Below are 24890 nucleotides of genomic sequence, written 5' to 3' on the forward strand. Positions count from 1 at the left end.
CCCTGCTCTGGCCCCCTAAGCCTTTCACTGATGCCCGGGTGAGGCTTCCCCAGCTCGGTGCGTTTGCACAGCTGTTCCCCCGGCTGCGATGCTCTTCCCTGCTTCCCTCCAGGGGACCGATTACGTCTCAGCTCAGTGTCACCTCCTCACCTGGACCTTCTCAGGCCACTCAGCCCAGGGCAACGCCCACCCCCCACCTCCTCCTCAGCCCCGCCAAGGTCGTGACTGTCACACGTGCTTGTCTGTCGCCTGGCCCCCCAGCTGGCGGAAAGCTCTAAGCGGGCAGGGCCTGGGGCTCCCTGTCTACTCTGTGCCTGGCACACAGGAACCACACAAGGTTCATCGACGTTTGTTCTGCTCTCATCCTTGACGAGGAGAATCTGTCCATCAACTTCTTGGGTAGTTAAAAAAATAAGTTTGTAAATTGCATAAAAAGTGTGGGTGGAAGTACCCCCTGCTGCTGTTAGGAGCCCCCCCTGCCCCCCGCCCCACTGGCTTTGCCTCTGCCGTCCCCTGAGCCCGGGAGTCTGCACCACTTCAAGGCTGGGACCACAGGGACCGCCAGAGGCAACAGCCCAAGACGGGCACTTAGCAGGCGGGTCCCCGAGGCCCAGGACTAACTCCACACGAGCAGCTCCCTCGCTGACTGTTTCCAGCAGCAGCTAACAGGCCTGTGGGAGCCGAGATGCTGTCTCCCCTCCGCTTCACCGAGGGCACCCCATCGCCCAGGAACCAGACCCGAGCCCGGCTGCCAGGGCTCCAACCCCAAGCCCACAACCTGCCGCTGCCTGGCCCTGGCAGCGGCTGCCCATCTGATCCCGCTTCCCGTTCCTGACATGGGCAGGGGCGCTGTGATACGGGGGCTTCTGAGCACTTCGTTGTTAGAAACGTGCTGTGTCGCTTTGACTCTTACGGCCAGTTGTGTTGTCGTCACCACGTGCATCCCCTCGGTCAGTCTCGTGGCCAGAGCTCCTGGCTTGGAGTTCGAGGGGGCGGGGGCAGCGGTCCAGCCTCTCGTAACCCAGCTTCCCACAGAGCTGAAGGTGAGTGAGGGGAGCTCTGGGGTCCTTTAGTGGGAGGAGAGCATCCGGACGGGGCTGCCCAGGTAGGAGCTGCCTCTTCAGGAGGAGCTTAGGAGCCGGCGAGCGTCAGTATCGAGGCCAAACTGAGGCCCCGACCCTCTGAGTGAATCCCCCAGGAGGCTCTTGGGGACAGTGGGACCCAGGCCCCGGGGCTGTCAAAGTGAGGGTCCAGGTGCAGGAGGGCTGGGTGCTCCCCACTCCGGTGTGGTCAGGAAGGAGAGATGGTTACAAGCCAGGCCTCAGCTCCAGCCTGGCCTTGCACTGACCTTGAGTCTGCATTTTTAACTAGGTCGAGGGTGACGTGTGTGCCCCTTACGGTCTGGGCGTGAGTGGGCTTCGGGTGGGACCTAGAGCTGCTTCCCCGCCCCCGCCCCCACCAGGGACCTGGAAGGGCTGGTGGAGAGAGGGGACCCGCAGGAGGTTGAACAGCTCCTGGCCGTCACAGGCCACAGAGCACAGCCTGCCCCTCCCAACACCAGCCACAGAAAGCGCGGTGACGGTGACGCCAGGCCCCCTCTCCCTGGTGCTCACCGGACGTTGTCTGCTTCAATTTTTCATTTTTCTTTTTCCTCCATTTCCAGGGTTTGAAGATTCTGCCCAGGGTGGCCAGTTTGCTGTTTCTCCTCACGGGGGGAGTTCGAATCCCTGAGAGCAGATATTCAGAGCGCACTGCGGGGGTTTGGTCCATCTCATCTGGAAGGCGAAAACCCAGCGAGGCGGTCAGTGATGACCAAGCCCACACGACAGCCTGGGGGGCCCGAGGTGACTCCCCTCCTCCCTGGGGCCACCAGTGATCCTCCAAAGCCTGGGGCTCAAGAGGGTGGGCCAGGCGATGGAGACGGGGCTTGTGCCATCATGTACCAGCCCACAGTCAGTTGGGTTAATTCACCTCCTGCTGCCTGTGAGAAGGGGCAGAGTTTATCCAGAACCAAGAAGCCCTAGAGACACCCAAAGATGCAGGAACAGCAGGGCTGGAGACAGCGAGGACCAGGCCAGGGGAGGCCACCAGCAGTCGGAGGGGCCAGGACCTGGAATGGGCGGTCATCAAAAGACCCAGCCCAACGCCCCATGGGACGGGCGTCCCAGGGACAGGCAGCCCCAGCCGGCAGCCTCCAGAGCAACCCCTGAGGTTTGACTTCCAGAGGGCTGTGCCCGTCAGCAGCCCAAGCCACTCAGCCCCTCTGAGCCTCAGTTTCCACATCTGGAAAATGAAGCTTATCATCATCCCTGATGCCTAGGGTTGAGAGGAAAATTCTGTGTGACCATACGGTGGCCATGACGTCTGGAAACAGGTAGACACACATAATACACAGTTTATCGATAGCATGTTACGATCCACGTGAAGTAACAGTATCTGTGTTTTGAAACTGTCTACCCATTCTGCCTAACATGCCATGCCAGCGCGGTGGCCCTCAGTAGACATTTTCATAATCATTTATATTGTGTAAGTAATATGATAATTACTATGGAGCAAAAGTTAGTCACTACTTGTTCTGGGCCGAGTGCTAACATATTTTACCCCCATAGTAAATCTAGGAGGTGGAGCCTGTTATTATATCCATTTTACAAATGGGTGCACTGGGGCTCGGAGCCACAAGCCATTCTGTTAGCTGCCAGAGCGAGGGGATGATGGCCTCGGGCGGCCTGACTCCAGAGGCCCCTCTCGTATCTCTAAGCTGCTTCTAGGGTGACGATATAACTTTATCACCCAAAGCAGGACACACATGGATGGAACACAACAGGAGGCGTAAACCAACACCGTCCAAACGAAGCCAACCACTCTCTCCAGCTGTTTTTTTTCCGTGCAGCATGCAGGATCTTACTTCCCCAACCAGGGATCGAACCCACGACCCCTGCAGTGGAAGCGCAGAGTCTTAACCACTGGACCGCCAGGGAAGCCCCTGTCTACAGCTGTTATTTAATTGAGTGTTAAGTGTACACCAGAGGCTGGGTCCGCAGGGGGTCCACAAAGAAACCTCGTGTGGACAGACAGCCCAGGGGTCTCGTTGGAGGACTTCTCTCTGCGGACTTAGCAAACCAGCCAGGCTCCTAAGCCCATGACATTTTCCACCTTGGGTTCAGCTGTAAGCCCAGTGCCCGGCGCCTAGTAGGGGCCCAGGAAGTTCGGGTGGGGAAGTCAGTGAGCCAGGGCAGTCGAAGGACCGGTCACGACCCCCAGCGCCGCACTCCAGGCGTGCAGGATGCAGATGGTCCTCCTCTCCTCAAGAGTCAGTTCACTGCGTGTTATCATCCTCTCCTTTCCTTCCTCCGCCCACGGATGCCAGATGGGAGTGGAACCGCCGGTGCCACGTGGCCTCAGAAAAGCTGACTGTCCTGGAGGCATTTTTGGCACAAAGGAGAAAGAAACGGCCTGGTCTCCCCAAGCTTCCAGGCTGGTTTGAAGATAAAGACGAAGATCCCCAGAGATACGCACGTAGATGAGGAAGAACTGTCATCGCTTCATTTATATCTCATCTCACTCCACAAAGGATGGGCCGCCATTATCAGAAACACATGCCCAGCAAGACAAATGAGTGTCCGAGGAAATCCAGAGGAAGGGGAGTCTGGACAGAGCCACCGCATCAGGGGTTAGAGACACCACGTGTGGCTCTGAGCTTCCTGGCAGCCAAAGCAAAAAGGAGCAGCACATAGAATAAACTACAAATCAGACCCCAAACCTCACTCCATCTGCCCCCTGTATCACTGTGACTTTAGTCCAGGCCACCAGCATCTCTACCCCACACAAGCCTTCTAACTGGTGTCCCCGTGAACCCCTATAAATGTAAGTCTGATCGTATCGCTTTCCTGCTTACTCCCTGTGGCCTCCCTTCTCATTTAGGACAAAATTGCCAAGGCTGTAAAGGTCTCGGAAATCTGCTCCCAAGCCCCGCCCACCTCACCCCTGCCCACTAGCCCCCTGTTCCGTTTCATCAGCAGCACTATTGTGCATTAGCATCTATGGCATGTTATGGAAACCAGAACGTCGTAACTGTTAGGATGCAGCTACCAGAAGCAGGGATCCAGGCTCACACCCTGGCTCTGTCATTCACTACCTGGGGCTGAAGTGTTGACACCACTGTCCTCCCTGCATTTTCACCTTTACCCCGGCCTTGCTGGGGGAATAGGGGGTACAGGGGATTTCCCAAGTCCTTACCTGGGGGCTCACCATGTGGCCTGCTTGAACCAATGGGAGGTGGGCAGAAGGGACATTGTGGCCCCCTCCTCAACACCCCTTCCCCCCTCCCTCCACATCACTATTTTATTTATTTATTTATTTATTTATTTATTTTTTGCAGTACGCGGGGCTCTCACTGTTGTGGCCTCTCCCGTTGTGGAGCACAGGCTCCGGACGCGCAGGCTCAGCGGCCATAGCTCATGGGCCCAGCCGCTCCACGGCATGTGGGATCCTCCCAGACCGGGGCACGAACCCGCGTCCCCCGCATCGGCAGGCGGACTCTCAACCACTGCGCCACCAGGGAAGCCCCCACCATCACTATTTTAATACGTTGCCTCCCTGCTCCCTCCCCACAGTGGCTGGAGCAGGTACTGTGGTTCCCACCTCACTTCTGACACACCTGGGTCCTCACCGCACAGCCTGGGGCACAGGCGGGGCATGCCGACCACTGAACAGACTGCACACCACTCTCCCCTTGAGGATTCATTCACTCATCCATTCACTCATTCATTCATCTATTCAACAAAAACTTATTGACACCAGCCATGTGCCGGAATTGCACCAGGAGGAGAATGTGCAGAGGTGAACAGAAAGAATCCCTGCCTCTGCGGGGCTTCTAGCGGCCAGCGGGAGACGGACAACGGGAGGGGGGACGTTAAGAAACCAACCCTGCTCGCCCCATAGTTAGTTCCCTGCTGCCTTCCTCTCCTTACCTTTCCCCATCACATTCATCACCTGGTGTGTGTGTGTATGTCTGCGTGCGCACACACAGACACGCACACACACAGACCCACACGCAGATGCACGGTTATTTGTTTGCCTTTTGCTCAGTCACCTCCCTAATTTGAGAGCAGGGTCTGCCTTTGATGGTTGGTTTGCAGCTGAATCCCTGGTGCCCAGAACACGTAAGATAGGAACCCATGTGGTGAAGGAGATCCTTCCAGACATGAGGACGGATGGACAGAACCCAGCATCTGCTCAGGGAGCCGGGGGAGACGCGGGGGCTGACTGGCAACGGAGGGTTATGAAAGGCTGCTCTGAGCGCGTTACTGGAGCAGAAGCCTGGGTGAAAGGGAGCCAGCAGTGTAGATGGGAGCGGGGGCAGGGAAGAGGGTCCCAGGCAGAGGAAGAGCGAGGTAGAGGGCTTGGAGGAAGAGCGCAGGGTATGAGGGCCATGGATGTAGCTGGGGAGGCACGCAGGGGCTTGAACCTGATTCAGAATTCAGCAGGAGCGACTGGGTCTCTTCAGCTCAAACGACCTGATCTGTTCATCTACCAAATATCCAATGTGCGCGACCAGGAAGACACCTTAGTCTGAGCGACTCCCCAGGGGCCTGCTGTCACTGGGGGAGCAAAGGTGGGGACAGGCTCCAGAGGTCTGAAGCCTGCACCTCCAGCGCCCTCTCCGCCCGCCTGGACCCAGGGCCAGGCAGGGTGAGGGCTCCCAAGGGCCGTCACTCATAACCCAAGGCCAGCAATTTCAGAAGAGATGCTCCGTCCAGTGAAGGAATCACTTACAAGCCACCCAAGGGCATGAATGGGTCACCGACGGTGTGCATGGGGGTCCGAGGGAGCAGAGGGGGGGCGGGCCCTCCTGGGTACCGTGTGGCCCACTCACACTGGAGGGTGGGAGTGAATGTGGGCAGGCGCGTGTCTAGCAGAGAGGGTGTGTGCATATGTGCATGCGTGTGCCTATATGGGAGGGCGTGCGTGCACTTGTACGTGTGTGTCACACAGAGAGAAGGGAGGGTGGGGGACCGCCACCACCCTCTATCCCCAGCCCTTGAATTCGCTCAGCGTCCCTGGAGTTGCCCGGGAACCTCCTTCCCGCATCAGGGAGGATTCCCAGATCCAACACATCAGCAGACCCCTGCAGCCTCTGAATAGCACGCGGCGCTAAGCTCCAGGGGCACCTCTGCCACCTGTGAAGCATTAGCAGTTAATTAATGAAAAATGTTTCCCCGCATCTGCTGGGAAAGTACAACATGCGGCTGCAGGGCAGGCAGGAGGCCGTCCGGGCTCCCAAACGACGGATGGGCCAGGCGCCCCGCCCTGGGGCTGAAGGTGCGCCTCCAGCCCCTCCCATCTCTGGTCCCTTCCACAACTCCAGCCCTCTCCCGGTCCCCTCCGAGGTTGACGGCAGTCAGGGCCCTCGTCCCCCAGGACCCACTGCCACCACGCCATCAACGGATCCCACAGACCTACAAGTCAGGCACTTCTAGAACCAGGCAGTGAAGGACACCAATGCCATGGCTGAGGGCACTGAGCTTACGGACTAACTTCCATGCCTGGCTCAGGGCCAACTCCTTTCTTCCTAATATCCCCTTCCGTCCTAGCTCCGATCACCCTCAGATATCATCCTGGGATCTGTTATTTATTGTTATCATCTATCTTTCCCACTGGAACCAACGTTAAGCTTTATGAGAACAGGAACTGTGGCCACCTTGCTCGTCATGGGTCCCTGGCGTCTTTACTGGCGCCTGGCACCCAGGAAGTGCTCTAATAAACACCTGCGCGACCTGTGAATCTGACAGGCAGAGCTGCCAGGGCCGGAGCCAGGATGTGGTCCCCGTCCATCTGACTCCACAGTCCTCGCCTCAGGGATGTCTGGCATTTCTGCTTCGTCATCTTCTATCCCCTGACCCGGCCCTGTCTCCTTCCACTTCACCAGGTCACCTTCCCCAAAACACAGTGGAAAGGAAGCTCCGCTCCCCGATTACCAGGTGCCACGTGCTGGGCGGCTGGCCTCACAGGGAAGACAGGCACCATCCGTATCAGACAATATTCGAACAGGACCTTTTGCTTGTTTCATTCATTCACTCACAAATGCATTCATCAAGCATCCGCTGAGGCCTGCTGTGTGCCCGGGCTGCTCTGAGTCTGAGACAGCGCAGTGAACGCACACTGACACGCTGTCTTGCTCTGCGTGAAGCTCGCCTGCTTGCAGTGAGACGCCTTCAGAACGTGATACGAGCTATGGAAGTGGGGATGTGGGTCAACAGAGCGTGGCCTCTATTTCTTCGGTGAGTCCTTCCCTGCCCCCAAAGAATCCATCTGGCAATACGTAGCGACCAGCTTCTTTTTTTTTTTTTTTTTTTTTTTTTAATACTTTATTTTTTTATTTCTTATTTTTTTTTTGCGGTACGCGGGCCTCTCACCGTTGTGGCCTCTCCCGTTGCGGAGCACAGGCTCCGGACGTGCAGGCTCAGCGGCCATGGCTCACGGGCCCAGCCATTCCGCGGCATGTGGGATCTTCCTGGACCAGGGCACGAACCCGTGTCCCCTGCATCGGCAGGCGGACTCTCAACCACTGCGCCACCAGGGAAGCCCGACCAGCTTCTTTAAACAAAGCACTGTGCCATGTATGAGGTAGAAGAAAGAGGTGCTGGACACCCCCCTGCCCTAGTGGGCCCACTGACCACGGAGAAAATCAAGGTGCACGGAATCACCAGGAGGAACCAGGATGGAGGATTACAACCGCAGGGGAAGTAACTCTTCTTGCCTGGAGCGGGCGGACTCGGAGAAGGCTACTGCAGGTGGGGGTGATTTTGGAGTTGGGCCTTGGAGGTTGACTAGGAATTGAATAAAAGGTGCAAACCCATAAAAGCGTGATCGTACGTGGTGTTTGGAAGATAATGGTAAAGCAGCGGAGCGAGATCTGACACTGCCAGTCAGAGGTTCAGAGCCCCGGAAAATCTCCACGTATAAAACGGGGATCCACAGAGAGATACCAGCTTTCCACGGTGCCAGCTAATGACCAACACACACACACACACACACACACACACACACACACACACACACACACACACGGAAACAAAACCATCATCACCACCGACTATCAGTAACAGGAAAAGCTCATCTCAAAGTAAGAAAGGCATCTTTACTATTGATATATCGATAAATATATTGATAAATGAAAAACGAGCAAGCCTGTGTTGTCCTTCGTGTTCCTAATTTGCTGGCATGGGTCTGTGTACTTGAACCTGAGAACCCTTAGGCTGGAGCTCTCTTGGTTTCTCAATGGAGGGGATGGACAGCAGTCTGGGGACCAGACAAGAAGAGCTGTATGTGGCCGCGATAGGAGCCCTGAGGGCAGGGAATCACTGAGGGATCTGGTACCAGATCAGCCCCGCAGAGAACGTCAGTGCGGGCGGCAGCTTCACGGAACAAGGCAGACGGCCAGGGGGCCCACTGAGAAGGGACAGGCAGGGCGAGAGCAGTGGGACAGCAGAGAAGGGAGACAGGAATCCAGAGACGTTGCTGAGGCAGAGTCCTCGCCAGAGCTGGGTGAGAAACCAATGTGGGCCAGTAACACATACAGAAGAGTCAAGGAAACCAGGGTTTGTTCTGTCACCACTGTCACCAGCAACAGCAGCATCTGTTGGACACCTACTGTGGGACAGCTGTGTCCTGAGCACCTGACGTGAATCAGCTCATTCCTGTCCCATCAGGACCCAAGAAGGCAGGTCGTTACCGTCATCACTCTCGTTATGATGAGGAAAATGGAAGCAGAGATGGGAAACAGTTTTCCCAGGTCACGTGGCTAAAGTGACACAGTGGGCTTGGAAATCAGGACACCTGCTCCCAAAGCCCTCGTCCTAACCCCAGAGCAGATGATGACAGCACTGTTATCTGGGATACAGGGTGAAGGAGGAGAGAAGAGCATTAAAGCAACATATACTGGGCTTCCCTGGTGGCGCAGTGGTTTAGAGTCCGCCTGCCGATGCAGGGGACACAGGTTCAGGTCCCGGTCCGGGAAGATCCCACATGCCACGGAGCGGCTGCACCCGTGAGCCATGGCCGCTGAGCCTGCGCGTCCGGAGCCTGTGCTCCGCAACGGGAGAGGCCACAACAGTGACAGGTCCACGTACAGCAAAAAAAAAAAAAAAAAAAAAGCCACGTATACTAAAAATCACGGCATTTAGGGTCAAAAGACCAATGGCTGCGGCCAGGCTGCAAGAGATGTGGCCTGACGGCCGCTGTCCTCTAAGAAAGTGCTGGGTGTTTTAATAGACCCACCACCTGGATGGGTCCGGACCTCCGAAACCAAATTTACGAAATGGATTTGAAATCTCCCAGACGTAAAAATATTCCTGGTTCGACCCTCTCCACTCCTACTGGAAAATTCTGGAGAAATGACTGAAGCACAGGATAGGTGGGGAGCACTGATCAATACGCAGAACTAGGGCCACCGGTGAACAGCTTCCAGGAGGGGGTGTGGCGGGGAGGCAGGGTTAGCAAGACGGGAGCATTTATTTCAAGGGGGAAAGAATTCCTCAAGGTCTGCGGCTCTATTCCCAGCAGCTCTGCAGAGTCCTCCCTACAGCTCTGCGAGCGAATGCATCAGAAGCTGTGAACGCTGACAGCCCCCTGGGGTGGAAAAACTGCTGCCTTTCCGGTCTGGAGGAAACAGAGACCCCACAGCGGGCTCTTCCTCCTTCTCAGGTGCCCAGGACAGTGCTGGGGACCCGAGTGAATGAATGAAGGAATGAAAGAGATTGATCCTGTGATACAAAAACTGAAAATGAATCAAAACGCGGGTCAATGGTAATGAACAAAGAGCTGAGCCACCTCTGTGCCCCCTGCCAGAGGGGGATAACTATAATTCCTAAGCAACTTCCTGGCCCCATGCTGCCCCGCCATTTCTCCCAGCCACCCCCTAAGCAGACAGCATCTCCTTTCTCTCCCTTCCCCATTAGTGGAGGTGCTAAGGAACATACAGAAGGAAACTCAAGAGCCTGGCTGAGCTTCCGAGTGAATAACAGCCCCTGGAATACCGTGAATGGAACAGTAGGAGTATGTTCTCGTAGGAGAACATACCTTTGAATGCTCGCAGGGAGGCCACCAAATCCTTTTGGATGTTCAATACAAACAAACAACCCCAGGAGGCGGGGATTACATTTGCAGCTCCATTTTACATTTAGGAAGTGGAGGCTATGGGGGGCCCGCGTGGAAAGTCATACAGCTGGGAAGTGGTGGGTCCGGCATTGGAGCCCAAGTTCTCCGACCTAAAGTTCCCCATCTGGGCATGACACCAGTGTTTCCCAAAGCATGTCCCATGGAACCCTAGCAGGGGCGATGCTTTGTGAATGAAGACACTTGGGAAACACTACCTACACCAAAAGGCTTCTCTGAAGAGCGCCGCCATACATTATCATAGTAAAGCCTCTGAGAAGTCCTGCAGTAAAAGCAATCCCGTTCAGCCGCTTGGCCAGCTTTTCCTAAACAGATGGGTCGGCCAACCCGCATTTACATCTTGCTGCCCAGACAGCAAGAACCCCACCAAAGCTGTCACATGGAGTTTGAGCACTAGACCTGAGATTAAGCACTTTCAACGTAGTCCTGCTAAGTAGTGCTAAGGACAATTTACTTTTGGAAGTTAACACTCTTTTCCCCCGATATCTGTATTCCAAGGGTAACAGGATTCTCTAAGATCTTAGCAGAGGTTGGGTCTCAAAATTTCCCGAGTCTCTAAGCCTCTTCCAGCTGTCTAAGGTCTCCTACACGGAAATGATGCTGAAATTAACTCTAGAGAAATGGGCATCCTTCATGCCTCTGACACCAGTGGAAAAATCAAGACATTATTAAAAGTGGCTTCTTTTTTCCCTCATATGTATCGTGGAAAAAACAGCACATCTAACTAGAAAGCCCATCTGTTTAGCATCAACCCCATAATTCTGCCAATGGTGGCGGGTGTCTGCCAGACATATGGCCAATTCTCCAAGTGAAATCAGCTCAAATCTGTAAATCAAGTGAATCCAAAAAGGCTGCACAGAGCTTAGAACCAGGAGTTGAAACATGAAGACGACGGGGTCAGGGAAGGAAAAAGGAAGGATCTGGAAAATCGGCTTTGTCGTCATTGGGTTTCGTAGGATGCTCTGTATCTGCACACAAGCAAACGCTCATAAAAATGATTTTGCAAGAAGCCCAAAGACTTTGCAAAGACTAAAAGCTGGTTTCAGAGGCATCCTCTTAAAGATGCTATTTTACAGAGCGGAGACAAAGCAGTGTTTCAGAGAGAAGACATAAAACGGTAAAATAATGCATCAGGAGAGTTTAGCATCACAGTATAAATTTAGACAAATCGGCAACATCGCCCAACATCTTCAAAGCCCAAGTTCCAACTCTGACTTTCCAACCCTCAAGTGTAAGATGAGATTCTTAAATAATGTCAGTCAACGCTTAAGGACATACAAATGTTAATTTTAAAATATGCATACTTTAGCATTTTTCACAGGAACTAAACACGTTTTAAATGCTGGGAAGATTCTAAGCCAACAGATTTGTGTTTAGAAAATGTGTCCCAGACGCATTTTGCTTAGGTCAAGGATGGGCAAGTATTTTCTGTAAAGGGCCAGATAGTAAATAAATATCTTAGACTTCAATAGTAAGTCACTTGGGCTTTGAGGGCCAGACAACTTCTGTTACAATTACCCAACTCTGCTGCCGTAGCATGAAAACAGCAGTAGATGATATGTAAATCAATGGGCGTGGCTATATTTAAATAAAACTTTATTTGCAAAAACCAGCGGCAGGAGGATTTGGTCCACGGTCTGTCACTTGCCAACGCCTGCCTTAAATGGTCCCTTTGGAAATGTCTTCAGGGAAAAAGTACTACTGGACACCCCAAGAAGAAAAAGGGAGAAAAGGAACGTTTTCTGATCCTAAGCCTTTACTGTCCTGCCCACCTCTAACCCCTGGGCTCCAGGCCAGCTGCACTCTGCCCACCCTATTCTGCAGCCTCCTCCCTGGTTTCCAGGCATCCACTAATCCTGCTCCCCTAAGCAAACGGGGCCTCGCATCACTGCCCTGCTTAATGTCATAGTGGCGTCTAGAATGAAATATAAAACCTCAGCTGTGACCCCAGAGTCCTGGTCTCCGCTTATCTCACACCATGCCAAGCCCTTGCCCCACTATGCTCTAGTTCTGTCCGTCTCTTTCTGTCCTCCCACCACAGGGCTGCCTCCCAGGCCAATCCCTCTAGAGGCCACACTTTTCCCTGATGAACTCTTACTCATTCCTCATGGCCCCATCCTCTATACTCACCTGTTAGGTTTCCTGTTAGTTTTTCTGCCATAGTCTTCAATAGAATTTATAATTAGCTATTGATTTCATGTTCATTAGTTTAATGTCCATCTTGGCTATTTGACCACGAGAGCAAGTTACTGAGTCCAAGTTTGTACTGCTGGCCACACGACAGACCAGTAAATCGAGAGATGAGTTGTTGGGGCCAGGAATGGCGACTTTATTTGGAAAGCTGGCAGACCAAGAAGATGGTGGACTCACGTGCCAAAGAACCCTCTTGCCTGAGTTAGAATTCAGGCTTCTTTTATACTAAAAGGGGAGGGAGTAAAGTCAAACACTTCCTGGTTCCCATCAGCCTCCGGAGGGAATGTGTTACTCTCTTCCTTCCTGCAGTCATTCACAGGTGGGCCTGGTCAGGAGTTTCCCGTGAGCAGAAGGTATTTTAGCCTAATGCTCATTACCTGAGAGGGAGGGTTTCCAGAGACGGGCCATTATGCGTAATTTTAAGCTTATAGGCAACATCCCTTTAGTGATGAACTTGTAAGAGACCACGGAAGGCTCTTCCCTGTTACAAGCAGAGACCAAGTGTGTCCTGTATAACTGCCTCCCTAACCCCCAAACAGCCCAGGGGGGCCCAGCAAGGGCTCAGCAGGTATTGAGGGGAGCTACAGATCCTTCTATGATCAAGTTCACCGCCCCTGCCCAGGATGGGGAGCTGGTCCAGGCACATCTGAAGGTTGTCATCCTACCAGAACAAGGCAGCTTCTCAGGATTTCGCACGTTGGGCTCCCTCATGAATTGAATGGGCCTTCCTGCCAAACGCCATGCTTTTGCCTGGCTCGGCCTCTTTCTGGCGCCTCATCGGTTGAGCTGTGGCCTCTCACCGAGAACTTTCACCCAAGAGCCATGGATGTGATGCCTGAACACCTGTAAGCATCTGCACATCTGTTGTCATCGGGGTTCTTGCTTCTCCGAAGGCCCCTGTTCTGGCCCCGGCACCCCTGGTGACTGTCACGGAAGCGACAGAACAAGATGGAGACGGCAGACAAGCCAGCAACCGAACAGCACACTCTTCCTGGGGACAAGCAACAGCCAGTGACGGGCCAGTCCTGGGAACCTGCTCCTGCGGTGTCACCTGTCTGCTCAGACATCCCTAAGGACCTCCCGCTGCCGCTGGACAGCAGCCCCCTCTGGCGTCCCCAGCGAGGGCCAGCCCAAGCGGCACCGGTCCCAGCCACCACTCTGGGCCGCCAGGGAGCCGCTCAGGGTGGAGGATGCAGCCAGCTCTGTCCACTCCCCGCTGCACACACACTGCACTGACTCGCTCACACTTCGGTCCACTTTCCTGAGCGCCTACTCTGTGCCTGAGACCTGGCCCCTGCCCGCCCAGTCCCAGGGTCTGGGGGTGGAAGAAGGGGACAGTCGTGTGAATGGGCAATTAAGACAGTGCGACTTTACCACTCCTCCCTCCCCTGGACCCACCCGGGTCGCGGTCACCCTCATTGCTTCCAGGTTCCTGCAACGTCCTCCCCTGGGTCATGCCACACCATGTCCCCTGACCCCCACCTTTCCCTGCCTAAACCCCGCCGGTGGCTTCCAGTTGCACCTGGAATAAAATCCCACGTGGTTCCTCACGCCCCGTGACCACTGCCCTCACCAGCAGCCCCGACCCTGGGGGTCTTCAGCTTCTCCACCCTCCTTCCACCTCCAGACCCCTGCACTTGGCGGCCCTGGAGGCTCCCTCTCCCTCCCGCCTTTGCGAAGCAGCCTCCTTCTCGTCTCTGGGGTCTTGGTACCACGGTCTCCTCCATGGGAGGTGCACTGAGCCACAGTGAGACTCCGGCACGGGCCCAGCACACCTCACCCCTTCAGAGCACGCGCCCCTCCCTGAGGTGAGCTGATCTCACAGTCTCTGCCCACTGGAGAGATGCAGGCCCAGCCACAGCGGGTTCCTGGGAGATACTCTGGAAGGAATCAGTGAACGAACTGATGATGGACAAGGTACTGTGATGGAGACTGAGACAGGATTCTGTGGGCAGAGAAAGGACTGGTCTCCGGACTCAGGTAAGACTTCCTGGGAAAGTGAGGACACCTGTGGTGAGCTCTGACATGTCAGGAAGAGTTAAGTTAGCTCTAGTAAATACTAAAAAAAGAAAAGATAATACTCCATTGTTTGAACGTATCACATTTTGTTTCTCCATTCATCCCCTGATGGCCATTTGGGTGGTTTCCGCCTTTTGGTGGTTGTAAATAGTGAGGCTATGAACATTCACATACAAGTTTTTGTTTGAACACCTGTTTTCAATTCTTCTAGGTATATACCTAGGAGTGGAATCGCTGGGTCCTGTGGTAGCTCTGTTTGTTTTTTTAAGATTTATTTTTATTATTTATTTATTTTTGGCTGTGTCAGGTCTTAGTTGTGGTGCACGGGCTCTTCATTGCTGTGTGCAGGCTTCTCTCTAGTTGAGGCGGGCGGGTTTTCTCTTCTTTAGTTGTGGCGCGCGGGCTCCAGGACGCATGGGCTCTGTAGTTTGCAGCACACAGGCTTTAGTTGAGGCATGCAAGTTCAGTAGTCGTGGCACGAGGGCTTAACTGCCCCGTGGCATCTTAGTTCCCTGACCAGCGATTGAACCCGCGTCCCCTGCATTGTAAGGCAGATTCTTTACCACTGGACCACCAGGGAAATACCTCACTTTTTTTTTTAATTGAAGTATAGCTGATTTACAGTGTTGTGTTATTTTCCAGTATATAGCAAAGTGATTCAGGTTTATATATATATATATATATATATATATATATATCTCCTTTATAGGTTATTATAAGATTTTAAATATAGTTCCCTGTAGTATACAGTAGGTCCTTGTTGTTTATCTAGTTTATATATATTGTATATAGTAGTGTGTATCTGTTCATCCCAAACTCCTAATTTATCCCTCTGCCCGCCCCACTTTCCCCTTTGGTATACGCTTCGGTTTTGGAGGAAATGCCAGTCCATCCTCCAGGGTGGCTGCACCATATTACATCCCCAGCAGGAATGAATCACTGACACACGCTGCAGTGTGGACGAACACAGGAAACACGAGGCCAGTCACAAAAGACCACATACCATCTGCGCCCATTGACATGAAACTCCCAGAACAGGTAATCCACAGGGACACAACGTAAATTAGTGGTTGTCAGGGCTGGGGGGAGAGGGGAATGGGCAGTGACTGCTAAGTGGGTCTAGACTTTCTGTTTAGTGCTGAAAAGTTCTGGAATTAAAGAATGGGGATGGTTGCACAACAATGTGAATTGTACCTTTTAAAATGGTTAAAATGTTAAATGTTATGTTACGGGTCTTTTAGCTCAATTAAAAACCAGAAAGCCTGTCCGACCCAGTGGAGCTCCCTGACATGTCCTAGAGCCAGAGACAGCCCTGAAAAGCCCACCCAGTGGTTTCTGGGTGAAATGAGAAGCAAAGGGTCGTATGGTTTCCCGCTCGCCTGCATCTGAGTGGGGCCTGGCCTGGTGCCGAGGAAGCCTGGTGTCCCGGGGAATAAACGACGCAATGATCCCAGCCCCAGCAGGTCTGTACCGGGTACTCAATGCCGACTCACTTCCAGGCTGCCTCTGGGCCTGGCCTCCTCGTTCACACGTGTCATCTTCACAGAATTAGGACTCTGGGATCCAGAAGAAAGCTGGTCAGGATGCCAAACAATAACCCACACATACATCAGGCCCATGATTCATGCCGAGTTGAAGGAGCCATAGAAACAAAAAGGCTCACGCTTTGCGCAGACTTTGCAATCCCCCTAAATTACAAACGCGTTAAGGATCACACATGTCTAAGCGCTCTGGCTGCGGGGATGGTAAACTGGGCTCAGGCCGTCGCCACGTGGGGCCACCTGAGCTAGCACTCCAAAACACTCTCCCTGTGTCTGAGCACACGGGAAACGGTGCACATCCTGAACTCGCCGGCAGCCCTTAGCCGCCTTAGTTCTTCAAGGCGCGGCCAGGACGTTGGCTGGGGACTGACCCAGGACAGGCACTGGCAGGGCTCTCCCTGGGTCCTGGAGTCCTTGCACCACGGTCATGGCCCTGCCCGGCTTCCATGTGCTTTTGCTCTAAGCTGCCCCCTCACCCCTCACCCCTCGGGCTCCTGCAGCTGAGTTGCCCTTTGCCCTCGTGCACGGAGAGAAGGCGGTAATGGGGGCCACACGGCCTGAGATCACCCTCCGCCTGCCCCTCCCCTTCCCGGAGCAGCTGCCCCTGTTCTGTCACCAGTTTCTCCTGGGAGCGCTTTTAAGAGTTACTCACCCTCAAACCCTCATCCCAGGGTCACCCTGCAAAATACCAAACAAAGACAACCGTCTACTCTGGGTGAGGTGCCGGAGGAAAGCCAATGAGCAAAATTAGACGCAGTGCCTGCCCTCACTGGGCTCACAGACGTCAACCGTCAAACCAAATGCGTAAGTGCACCATGAAAGCCGGGTAAACATTTTGGGGTAGATGGGAGAGAGCTGTATGGGAGCATGTGATGGGGGACTAGACAAACTACCCCAAGGAGGTACTCCAGAGCAGATGAGAAGGATGAGATGGGCTGAGTAATTTTTATCCAGAAAAAAAAAAAAAAAGTGCAAAACTACCTGGAATATTCCAAGAGGCAGCTTGGAATATTCACACTCACACCTTTCTACGAAAATCTTCACTGCCCATGCATCTTGCCCACATTTCCAGCAGGAACCATGGGGCCATGAGACAAGTACAGACCAGAAAGGCACAGTGACTGGCCCAAGATCACACAGCACTGGTAATGTGAAGAGTGGGCTTCAACTCGTACCAGGGCCCCGAGGGTGCCTTGTCTGGCTGCTTTTCACAAACCTCAGAGAGACTGTGGATCCCAATCGAGCTCAGTCCTTCCCATCGAAATGCCTTTTTAAAGAGTCATTACTCTCAAGATCCCTCTATCAACGTAAAATGTTGGATGGTCCTTGGTTACGATTCCCAGCATAACAAGCAAATCCCCATGTGGAAGTTTAAATGCACTGTCTAAACGAAGCCCTTGGGGACCCCTCAGGTCTTGGCCTCAGAAATCATTTCCTTCCTCAACCATTAAGTACATGAATGTTCATAGCAGCTTTATCATATCAGCCAAAAAGCGGGGGGAAAAGTCAACAAAGGATGAACATACATAAAATGCAGTGTATCCACACGATGGAATAGTATTCAGTCATAAAAAGGAATGAAATATTGATACGTGCTACAACATGGGTAAACCCTGAGAACGTTATGCTACGTGAAATAATCCACTCACAAAAGATCACTTGTTCTATGACTGCATTGAAATGAAACATCTAGGATTGGTTAATCCATAGAGACAGGAAATAGATTCGTGGTTGCCAGGGGCTGGGGGAGGGGGACATGGGGTTAATTAATGGGTATGAGGCTTCTTTGGGAGGGTGATGAAAATGTTCTAAAACTGGATTGTGGTGACGGTTGCACAACCCTATGAATATACTAATAAAAGCCATTGAATTGTAAGGTGGGTGACTTGTATGGTATGTGAATTATAGCTCAAAAAAGCTGTTAAAAAAAGAGAAAAACACAAGGTGGTCAGGGCCTGCCCGCATCCTCATTCAGGTCCTTCTCTGAGCTGGTTGAGAACCACAGGGGTCTTTCCCTCCCGCCCTCTCTGGGTGGGAGTCTCTCTGATGTCGGGATGGAACTCAGAACCCGGACTGTCTCCCATAAGCTGTGGCCCTCACTGCATCCAATCAAAGGCTCCGTATCGAAGCAAGCTCACTTTGCAACATCTCCCAAACCCATCTGGGTTCCTCTCCCCAGGGCCACCGCTCAAGTCAATTCACCACCTTCTGTAGTGTAGACAACGGCAGGAGCTCACGTCCCTGCCCTCATCCCAACTTCCATTCTTGCTGCTCCACAATCTGTTACCCGCACAGAAGCAGAGTGATGGTCAAAAATAAAATCAGTCTCTGCCACTCCCAGCCTACGCCTCTAGTGGCTTCCCCCGCATTTGGGCTCAAACCCAAACTCCTTGAGGCCCCTCTGGCCTCTCCCGGCACCTGCCCCACCTTGCTCTCTGCGTTCCAGCCGCACTGACTGTGCTCTGTGGTCCTTAAGCATGCCCAGTTTGTTGCTGCCTCAGGGCCTTTGCACCCGCTGTCCCCCCTGCCTGGAATGTTTTTCCCCAACATTGCCACACTGCTTACTGTTCATCCCCAAATCCCTCCCCTCTGACCCTCTCTACCCGGCCTTCCCGTAACTTCTGCAGCTCACTTCACCTTGGTTCACTTCCTTTGGGGTACATATTGCTCTCTGACGCTGTCTTGTGTGTTTACCTGCTTTTCCACTGGAACACAAGCTCCGCAAGAGCAGGGGCTCTGCCTGTCTGTCCACCATCGTTCACCCAGGGCAGCAGAGGCTCAGTAACTTTCTCTTGGACGCCAAGTCACCCTCTGCTCAGATCCACTGCCCTGAGGATGGGAGCGCAAGAGGCCCAGAGCGTCCTCCCCGTGGGGTCTGGTGCTGCCTTCCCTCCACCTCATCACTCATCACTGCAACCAGACTGGCCGCAACTTCGTTCCGCAGGGTCTTTTTTTTTTTTTTGCTTCACGAATTTTACCCATGCTTCTCCTTAGAACACCCTTCTCCTGACCTGGCCAACTCCTACTCTGGGTCACAGCTTAAATTTCACTTCCTTCCAAAAGCCATTCCCAGCTCAGGACTGGGGGCCCTGCTCTGTGCACCCTGAGCCCCCCCCCAACCCCCCGCCGATCATCACATCTCACTCACAGCATCCAAATTGCTGGTTTCACTGGATCTCTTGCTGGAGATATCATATCATCACCACCACCCCCCCCCACCCCCCGCCGATCATCACATCTCACTCACTCACAGCATCCAAATTGCTGGTTTCACTGGATCTCTTGCTGGAATGACGCCATCAGGAGAGACAGGTGTGTCTCGCCCACCATCAGTCAGGGCAGAATCTCACACAAAGCCCTCCGTAAGGACCCTTGAAAAAACAGCAGGCGATGTGGGTTTATCCCACAAAGCACCATGCAGCATTGCCACGCTTGGGTTCCACGAGCCAGCACGGACCGGGTGGGGATGCAAGCTCTTATTAACTGTTGGGACTTGGACAAAGCACTTCACCTCTCTGAGCCCCGGTTTCCTGACATCCATGACATAGAGATGACATGAGTACCTACCCCAAAGGGTTGTTGGCAGGATGAAATGAGTTCATGCATGTGGACAGCTTGATACGGTGCCCAGCACACAGCATCTTTGTCATCCGTTTTTCCAGGCTTTTTGGGTGGCCTTCCTGAATCACAGTCGATACTCAATAGATATCTGTTGGATGAGTGAAGGCACCACAGAGATCCTGGGCTAGATCTCACAATTTTCAAGGGAGTCATAGAGAGCACTTTTATCAAGTCTTTCATTTTCAACAGGACGGATATTCCCTTCTAAAGGCAAAACACCAAAGATGAATGACAAAAAGATCAGTGGCTCCTCCTGGAATCTGCAAGGACCGGGTTGGATGCTTTTAGGAGAAGTGGCCATTATAGCAAGAGTCTTAAGATGCTTGGACGAAGCACAATCCTTTTTAAAGATCTGGGAAGAAATGCACAGCAAACAAAAACCAGGAAGAACCAGCGTTCCCAGATCAAAGGAAGGTAGAGAACTCTGTGTGACTCATGCTCCTTGAGGTCCTGAACGAGGAAGACCAGCCCAAAGACGGGGACCCAAACACGGGGACCAGCGAACGCGGCAGCGTGCTGAGCGGATGCCGTCAGCTGTGTGTCGCCCGGGGTTGGGGTCACCAGAGACAGCATTATTGGACGGGAAAGGGGACAGGAATTGGGAGACCTAAGAGGCCGTGGCCTCTATCTGTTTCAGTCTCCACGTGCCTGTCCATGTGAACCCTGGGATCCTCGTGGGTGGTTTTAACATTTATTGATATGTACGTGCACCCAACGAGGCCACTCAGCTCTGTGCAGGGCTCACACAAAGGAATGGTGAGCTTGGTGGCCTCCCGAGGGCAATTTGGTGGTGCTGCCCCTTCTTCACTGGAAGACCTCCACAGCCCGCGGCACAAGGGGCCTTTCCCCTGCACTCACGGCCCGCCTCATGGCGGAAAGCCGGGGCGGCGGGGACACTGAGACCTGCAAGCACAGGGCCCTGCTTTCAAGGAGCTTACGATCCCATCGGACATCTCGGAAGGAGCCTGGGCTCCAGAGCCAGGAGAGGCGGGTAGCTCCACGTCACGCTGCCCCATGACCGCAGGCAGGTCACAGACCCCTCCGGGTCTCCCAGGCGTCCTTGACTGCGATATGCGGATATGCGACGATGCTAACGTCAGCATCAGCTACGTCTGTGATGAGCCTGGAGGGGAACCCGCCGCAAAGACGCACGCTTGGGTGAGCCTGACAAATTCCCCCAAAGCCTGTTTAAAGCCCCCCAACATCGAGGCTCAGCTCGGGTCTGCAGGTCTGATTCCACCACGTCTCTGGGGGGGGGTGGTGGGCGGGTAGGCTAAAGGGCTAGATTGCTCCATCCTGCAGGCTAAGAGCACAAAATCCAGTCAAAACCCCCAGAATCTGTCAACCCTGAAATCTACTTCAGGAAGGAAAAACAAAAGGCAGGAATTCTCTTTAAGGGAAAACCGCAAATAAGAGAGAGTGAATTTCACCCTAGAGTTGCCTGTCAGCGCCACAACCCCTGGGGGAGACCCATTATTATGTTCATCTGGTGTTACCAAGGATTACGAACTGATTTATTTAAAAAAAAAAAAACCCTCATGCAACTATACCCTTTGCCACATTAAGTTTTCATGAGATCTGATGGGTTCTCATCTAGATAAGGAATGTCCCTGGCGATGAGATTTCTGCCCCTCGGAGAGGCCGAGGGCTTTCAGTGACGGCGGGAGGCCACGCGTAGCGCTACCACAGTGCCTTAACCATTAACAGGGGCTCACAACACAGGACAGAAACGCAGCTGAAATATCTTGACATCCTTTTCAAAACAAGAGCCACGCTAAGTGATGATCTGCATATGCCTCAGGTTTAATTTCACTTGTTGTAGATTAGACTGAGCCGTTCGAAACAGCCAAAATTCGGCAGTCACTGACCTGCAAAAATGGTAATTTTGTACAGTTCAGCCTAACAGAAGTTAAAAGTAGATCTCATTTTATTACGAAATGAACGAAGATGAGATAGGGTTAGAATTGTTTAGGGGAGAGTCTTCCCTACATCATCAAGAGGGGTCATCCCCGCACTGGAGCCTTTCCTTACGGTGTAACTGACTGCCCTTTTCTTCTACTTTCACACACAATGAAAGATTTCTGCCAAAGGTCCAGGCAAGTGGAACCAGTGATCCTGGGGCTGAGGTCCCGCTGAAGCTCGGCCACAAACCCAGCTTCCACATTCCCCTCCCCGATGGGACCAGATGGAAATGTTGGGCTGTAAGAAGTCCAGGGTCATTCACAGCCACACGGCGACCGGGAGAACCAGGTGGCCTTCAACACCACCCCATGAGCAGGAGAGAATATGCAGCCCGCTGACACAACTGCCCAGTCACCAGGCCTTGCGGAAGCCGTCTCAAATCTTCTAAGTGACAAGGTGTTTGGAAGAAAGACAGAAAAAGAACTGTTTTGCTCTTGGCCACCTAATGTCTAGGCTGCCCCGGCCACCTAGCTTCTAAGAACACAGGAGGACACTGTCCACGCAGGTTTCTTACCACCTAGGCCCTTTCCCCAAGCCCTGTAGGAACGTCTGCAAACCTGGATGGGGGAGCTACCCCAGGATATGAAGCCACTGCCCCAGAGGATAACTCCATCTACCGCTAAGTTGAAAGACTATGAATCAGACACAGGTAAACTCAGAGAGCTTCTTCAGGGACTTGGGTGCCTTGAATTTTTGCAGTTTTCTTTAGACTTTCAGAAAATGCGATTCTGAAGGAATACTCAAAAAACACACCTGACAACAAAATTCTTTTTGTTCCTCAAGTCATCTTCTTCTCTAAAGATCTCTAACGAGGGGCAGAACATGTTGACATCATGTTCCTGTCAACGTGGTAAATGGCACAGGCTGGGATGTCGGTCTTCGTGGTGTGTATTCAGCTTCACCACTTAGGATCTGCAAGACCAAGGGTAACTCACTTCCCAGCTGAGAGTGGGAGCCCCAGGCCCTAGAACACAAGCCCTAATGCAGCCTCCCTTCGAGGGCTGTTTTATCAATTAGACGAGATGAAGCACTCAGCACAGCACCACGAATGTAAATGACAAGTTAGCCGACGTGGTAAGTCCAGGGGGTTGCATCCATGTCAGTAACCCACTTGGGTTATCACTCTCTAGTTTAGCACTGGGGGTAACTGGGCAAAGGCCACACCATCTCCCTGCATGATTTCTCACACTGCGTGTACATCTACAATGATCTCAATAAAAAGTTCAATTAAAAAAGTTAGCCAGCTATTTTCATTATTAAGATCATTAATCCTGCCAAAAAGGATACACTGAATAAACACTCAAGGGTCTTGTTAACTTTTCACGAAAACAACAAAAAAAATTGTCTCTATGTACCATTAGTGATGGAAACAAAATGAGTGCAGGAATAAGGTAATTTCTCAAAATCATCTTACTGTGATGACTCTATTTAATCTCTGTCTTCCTTTATGAGTATAATAAACTTCAATTACACTTCATTGATTCATTTCGTTCATTCCACTAATAATGAAACAGCGACCAGTGCTGGGAATGGGGACACATCAGGAGCAAGCTGGATTTGGTCTTAATCTGCACTTGGGTTTCTTCCTACTAATGGCCCTCAGGAACCCTTTAGAAAGGAAGGGAAGGCACATTTATTGAGCACCTACTGTGTGCCTGGCCTTGCACTGGGCACAAGGGCTTCCTTGGCAAGCAGAATGAGTACAGCTTTTGTCCTTAAGTAGCACCACAATTTGATGAGGACAAGTGACATTAAAACCAAAATAATTACACAATTAAACTGCAAGTCTGTAAACTGCAACCATAGTAAGTGTGGAGAGGGAAGAGCATAGGGCTCTGAGACTGTGGTCCTGGAGGAGCTCACTTAGCCTGGGTGTGTGTATGACCATGTCTTTTGTCCTCTGTTTTCTGATGCTCTGACATCTAGAGCCTTGCTGACCCTTGAGGGACCATGGTCCCCCAGGGAGCCAACTCCCAGAGACAGTATACAACTTGCCCATGACCATGGTTTCCAATATAGACCAGCCAACCCAGAGTTACACTCCAGCCCCTGCCCTTACTGGGGTCTCATATTCTGGGCCACTATCCATCTGCCTTAATCACCCCGGGGCCAGGTACCAGACCAAGAGGGACATCCCCTACGCACCCCAGAGCCTGTTAGAATTATTCAAACTCGCCACCCCCAACTTAGGTTCCCTGCCCTGCCTGTTCCCTCCCAAGGAAACCACAATAAAGGCTCTCGTCCACGTTTTCCCCTCGCCCACCCAGTACTTGGGGGGGCCACCCCCTAAGTGGGCCCCCCCATGGCACAGCATGAACTATAGCAAGCTATCTCTTCAGGAGCAGTCAGCTCCTAGTTTCTTGCCCTATTATACCCCGAGTAATCTATTACTATACTATATACCTCACACCTAAGAGATGAAAATGTAGGCTAAATTCATGGAGGGCAGCGAGCCAGGTGAAGCTGGAGAAGGAGGCGGGGCCAATATGCAGGGTGAGGGGTGGGACTGTAACAGGAAAGAGCCTTTGTTCTAAGTTCATCACTAAAGGGATGTTGCCTATAAGCTTAAATTATACACAGTGGCCCATCTCTGGGGACCCTGCCTCCCAGGTAATGAGCATTAAGCTGAAATACCTTTGTTTCGCTCACAGGAAACCTCCTGACCAGGCTCACCTGTGAATGACTGCAGGGAGGTAGAAATTAACACGTCCCCTCTGGAGGCTGACCGGAATCAGGAAATGTATGACTTTACTGCCTCCCATTCTAGTATAAAGAAGCTTGAATTCTAAGTCGGGCGAGATGGTTCTTTGGCACACGAGTCCACCCTCTTCTCAGTCTGCTGGCTTCTGAATAAAGCCACTATTCCTTGTCCCAACAACTCATCTCTCAATTTACTGGCTTGTCGTGCAGTGAGCAGTATGAGCTTGGACTTGGTAACAGGACGAGGGGTCCTAAGTGCATGGACATATGCTCATCCCCGAGTTGAGAACACTCCTCTGTCCCAGGGGCAGCACCTCTGTGTGTGGCTCCCTCCCCGCGTATCCCCGACGCCTGGCAGTGCCTGGTGTGGGCCAAACATCTGAGACGCTCTGACTGAATGAATGAATCCTTCCCCCTAAGGGGAATGTGGACAGGCACCTCTGCCTCTACCTCTTTTCGTTTTTCTTAGTTTGCAAACGTCTGAGAACGATGTCACCTCTTCTAAACATTCAAGTATCTGTTGAAGGACGCATTGGCTCAATGGTGAATCCCTCCAAGCTCTTAAGAAGAAATAACATCAATCTCAGAGAGAATCAAAAAGGAGGGAACCTATTGTAGGAGGCCAGAATCACCTTAATGCCAGGACCAGAAAAAGGCATCACTAGAAGTGAGAACAAG

The 24890-nt window shown here is 52.6% G+C and overlaps 1 protein-coding gene across 1 annotated transcript in view; it reads right to left on the bottom strand.

Moving 5' to 3' along the window:
• PHACTR3 (phosphatase and actin regulator 3) overlaps positions 1–24890 on the bottom strand; it is a 216503-nt gene that overhangs the window by 95592 nt on the left and 96021 nt on the right. Inside the window, exon 2 of the mRNA XM_060123136.1 lies at positions 1614–1775. Within this exon, the coding sequence (XP_059979119.1) occupies positions 1614–1775 (162 nt within the window). The remainder of the gene's footprint in view (positions 1–1613; positions 1776–24890) is intronic.

The sequence above is a fragment of the Lagenorhynchus albirostris genome, chromosome 15 (genome assembly GCF_949774975.1).
Source record: "Lagenorhynchus albirostris chromosome 15, mLagAlb1.1, whole genome shotgun sequence".
NCBI classification, from domain to species: domain Eukaryota; kingdom Metazoa; phylum Chordata; class Mammalia; order Artiodactyla; family Delphinidae; genus Lagenorhynchus; species Lagenorhynchus albirostris.